At 56.9% G+C, this 4,356-nt stretch overlaps 1 protein-coding gene across 1 annotated transcript in view; it reads left to right on the top strand.

Moving 5' to 3' along the window:
• Positions 1-496: 496 nt before the first annotated feature.
• LOC139640601 (mitochondrial inner membrane m-AAA protease component AFG3L2-like) overlaps positions 497-4,356 on the top strand; it is a gene marked incomplete at its 5' end in the record, with an annotated part of 11,986 nt that continues 8,126 nt past the window's right edge. The window contains 6 exon segments of the mRNA XM_071514772.1: positions 497-637; positions 1,076-1,200; positions 1,650-1,756; positions 1,759-1,922; positions 3,171-3,308; positions 3,397-3,550. Coding sequence (XP_071370873.1) covers positions 497-637; positions 1,076-1,200; positions 1,650-1,756; positions 1,759-1,922; positions 3,171-3,308; positions 3,397-3,550 — 829 coding nt within the window.

The raw sequence follows: 4,356 nt of genomic DNA, 5'->3' as shown, positions 1-4,356 counted from the left end.
TTTACATTCTAGCAGCCAATGGCATCGCTGGACAGATTTGTGTGTCAGAATAAACAAAGTTCTGTCAGACTGTATTGATCTGAACATGGAGTCAGAAGCAGCTGACTGTCTGTCTGTCTGTCCCTCTGTCTGCCTGTCTGTCTGTCTGTCTGTCTGCCTGTCTGTCCCTCTGTCCCTCTGTCTGCCTGTCTGCCTGTCTGTCCCTCTGTCTGCCTGTCTGTCTCTCTGTCCCTCTGTCTGTCTGTCCCTGTCTGCTGTCTGTCCCTTCTGTCTGTCTGTCTGTCCCTCTGTCCTCCTCTGTCTGCCTGTCTGCCTGTCTGTCCCTCTGTCTGCCTGTCTGCCTGTCTGTCCCTCTGTCTCTCTGTCTGTCTGTCCCTCTGTCTGCCTGTCTGCCTGTCTGTCTGTCTGTCTGTCTGTCCCTCTGTCTGCCTGTCTGCCTGTCTGTCTGTCTGCCTGTCTGTCCCTCTGTCTGTCTGTCTGTCTGTCTGTCTGCCTCTGTCTGTCTGTCTGTCTGTCTGTCTGTCTGTCTGTCTGTCTGTCTGTCTGCCTGTCTGTCTCTCAGGTGGACAGGCTGGAGGTCGTCAACAAGCGCTTCGTCAAAGTGGTTTTCTCTCCCGGGAAAACACCGGTGGACGGGGTGAGTCTGGGTTTAGAGAGGAGAAGAAGAACAACTTCCTGTTTCCTGATTCCTCAGATCTGTTGTTACTGAACATCCATGAAGTGGAGTATCCTGCTAACCTGTCTGTCTGTCTCTGTTTGTCTGCCTGTCTGTCTCTCTGCCTGCCCGTCTGTCTCTCTGCCTGCCCGTCTGTCTCTCTGCCTGCCTGTCTGTCTCTCTGTTGTCTGTCTCTGTTTGTCTGCCTGTCTGTCTCTCTGCCTGCCCGTCTGTCTCTCTGCCTGCCCGTCTGTCTCTCTGCCTGCCTGTCTGTCTCTCTGTCTGCCTGTCTGTCTCTCTGCCTGCCCGTCTGTCTCTCTGCCTGCCTGTCTGTCTCTCTGCCTGCCCGTCTGTCTCTCTGCCTGCCCGTCTGTCTCTCTGCCTGCCCGTCTGTCTCTCTGCCTGCCTGTCTGTCTGCAGCAGTATGTGTGGTTCAACATTGGCAGTGTGGACACGTTTGAGAGGAACCTGGAGACGGCTCAGTATGAGCTCGGCATCGAGGGAGAGAACCGGCTGCCGGTGGTTTACTCCACCGAGAGCGACGGGTGAGCTGGCTGCTCACCGTGTATACATACAGCATATATATACATACATATACATATATATATACTGTATATATAGGAATATATAGTGTATATATGAACCTGTGAGATGTGCAGCGGGGGTGTGAAGTGTGGTAGAACATCAGTTTCAGAGCAGCAAACATCTGAGAAGCTCCTGAACTGTGCGGGTTGGATTTGTTTTTCCATGAATAAAAAGGTCATGTGATGCTCTGAGCTCGTGCCTGTAGGAGCCGCGGCCGTCGGGACGATCTCAAACTTTCAGAGTTCTTTCGTCTTATTTAGCTTGTGAAAGAAACTTCTGGAATATGAGCGCTGCTGTAGAAATCATTTCTGACTTGTTGGCAGCTCTTTGTGAAATCTCAAAACACATCAGAGAGGAAAAGATATCATGATGTTCCGTCTGAGCTCGGTCATGCCACTGTCCCCCGCAGCACCTTCCTACTGAGCATGCTCCCCACGGTGCTCATCATCGGCTTCCTGCTGTTCATGCTGCGGCGGGGCCCGGCGGGGGCGGGGCGTCCCGGCCGGGGCATGGGGGGCTGTTCAGCGTCAGCGAGACCACGGCGAAGGTCCTGAGAGACGAGATCGACGTGAAGTTCAAAGACGTGGCGGGCTGCGAGGAGGCCAAGCTGGAGATCATGGAGTTCGTCAACTTCCTCAAGAACCCCAAGCAGTACCAGGACCTGGGGGCCAAGATCCCCAAGGTGAGGAGGGGAGGGGGGAGGAGGAGGGGGGAGGTGAGGAGGGGTGAGGAGGTGAGGGAGGAGCCAGGAGGTGAGGGAGGAGCCAGGAGGTGAGATGGTGAGGAGGGGTGAGGAGGTGAGAGAGGAGGGGGGAGGAGGTGAGAGAGGAGGGGGGAGGAGGTGAGGGCGGGAGGAGCCAGGAGGTGAGGGAGGAGGTGAAGAGGTGAGGAGGTGAGGGAGGGGTGAGGAGGTGAGAGAGGAGGTGGGGGAGGAGGGGGGAGGTGAGGAGGGGTGAGGAGGTGAGGGAGGAGGTGAAGAGGTGAGGAGGTGAGGGAGGGGTGAGGAGGTGAGAGAGGAGGGGGGAGGAGGTGGGGGAGGAGGTGAGGGAGGAGGGGGGAGGGAGGGGGGGAGGAGGTGAGGGAGGAGCCAGGAGGTGAGTGAGGAGGTGAAGAGGTGAGGAGGTGAGGGAGGCGTCAGGAGGTGAGATGGTGAGGAGGGGTGAGGAGGTGAGAGAGGAGGGGGTGAGGAGGTGAGAGAGGAGGGGGGAGGAGGTGAGGAGGAGTCAGGAGGTGAGGGCGGGGCCAGGAGGTGAGGAGGAGTGAGGAGGGAGGGAGGAGGTGGGGAGGTGAGGAGGGGCCAGGAGATGAGGGAGGAGTCAGGAGGTGAGGGCGGGGCCAGGAGGTGAGGAAGGGAGGAGTCAGGAGGTGAGAGGAGTCAGGAGTTGAGGGAGGAGCCAGGAGGTGAGGGAGGAGTCAGGCGGTGAGGGAGGAGTCGGGGTGAGGGAGGGGCCAGGAGGTGAGGGAGGGAGGAGCCAGGAGGTGAGGGAGGAGTCAGGAGGTGAGGGAGGAGCCAGGAGGTGAGGGAGGAGTCAGGAGCCAGGAGGTGAGGGAGGAGTCAGGATGTGAGGGAGGAGCCAGGAGGTGAGGGAGGAGTGAGGAGGTGAGGGAGGAGTCAGGAGGTGAGGAGGAGTGAGGAGGTGAGGGAGGAGTCAGGAGGTGAGGGAGGGAGGAGCCGGGGTGAGGGAGGAGCCAGGAGGTGAGGGAGGGAGGAGCCGGGGTGAGGGAGGAGCCAGGAGGTGAGGGAGGGAGGAGCTGGGGTGAGGGAGGAGTCAGGAGGTGAGGGAGGAGTCAGGAGGTGAGGAGGAGTCATTGGGAGTTATGGAGGATCAGACTCAGGAGCAGTGTGTGTTGATGTGTATGTAATGTGTGTATAACATCCCCCCCCCCCCTTTCCCTCCTCCCCCTCCCCCCCCCCCCCCCCCCCCCACAGGGCGCCATCCTCACCGGTCCTCCAGGAACAGGAAAGACTCTCCTGGCCAAAGCCACGGCGGGCGAGGCCAACGTTCCCTTCATCACCGTCAACGGCTCCGAGTTCCTGGAGATGTTCGTGGGCGTCGGCCCGGCCAGGGTGAGGAGGCGCCCGGGGAGCCGCGTCATCGCCTAGACCCTCTGCCCCGAAACCGCCTGACACTGAAGTCGTGCCGTTTCCCCCGCAGGTCAGAGATCTGTTCGTCATGGCGAGGAAGAACGCGCCCTGCATCCTCTTCATCGACGAGATCGACGCCGTGGGCCGGAAACGAGGGAGAGGAAACTTCGGAGGACAGAGCGAGCAGGAGAACACCCTGAACCAGCTGCTGGTGGAGATGGACGGTGAGAGGGGGGGGGGGGGGGGGGGTTCTCCACACGTTCTCATAGATTCACAGCAGAACATCAGGCAGATCAGGTTCTAGCTGTCTCCACACTTCTTCTCTCTCTCCTCTTGTCCTCCAACATGGACCGGGTTCTCTTCCGGTTCAGCTCCTCGGTTTGAACCGATCGGAGCGTTTCCACCAAAATAAATTGGTTTGGAACCCGAAGAGTCGGTTCCCCAGCTGGAACCAAAGAACAGCAGGTTTTCAGGTGTGAACCGTGATGACATCAGCGGGCGTGTCACTTTCTCCAGGAGCGTCACACTCGTCTGCGTCTTCTTATCTTTAACAGTTGGTCCATGTTTGTTTTTGGATAAAAACAAATATCTGTAATAACAGAACAAAAGCTCGCAGGTCATCGATGCGATCCGCCATCTTGCTGCTGCTCTTCACTTCCTGTGTGTTTGGCCACGCCTCCTGATGACCCGGCCTTGACTACATGGTTCTGCTCAAAGCTGGTGGAAACGTGGGCCGGTTCTCTAGAGCAGTAATTCTCAACCTTATTCATATCAAGGACCCCTAATTTAGTACACAATAGGGCCACGGACCCCCATTAGATGAGATTTTGTATGTCTGAGAATATTTTTATTGTCAGATATGATTTTGTCCAGAATTCCATGACTATCTGTATTGTAGGTAGAGAGATAACAGAGAAACTATGATCAAAATTCTGTCATTTTCCTACTACTTTCAACTGTGTTAACTTCTTGTAAATGAAATAATGCTGAAGTTTAACAATTAATCAGTTTGCTGGGGACCCCCTGGAAC

This window comes from Centroberyx affinis, unplaced genomic scaffold, assembly GCF_046629955.1.
Source record: "Centroberyx affinis isolate AG114_WGS23_722 - 3 ecotype Tasmania unplaced genomic scaffold, CSIRO-AGI_Caff_v1 ptg009922l_1, whole genome shotgun sequence".
Lineage (NCBI taxonomy): Eukaryota > Metazoa > Chordata > Actinopteri > Beryciformes > Berycidae > Centroberyx > Centroberyx affinis.
The sequence above is the reverse complement of the archived record's forward strand: the minus strand, read 5'-3'. Positions and strand labels throughout refer to the sequence as shown.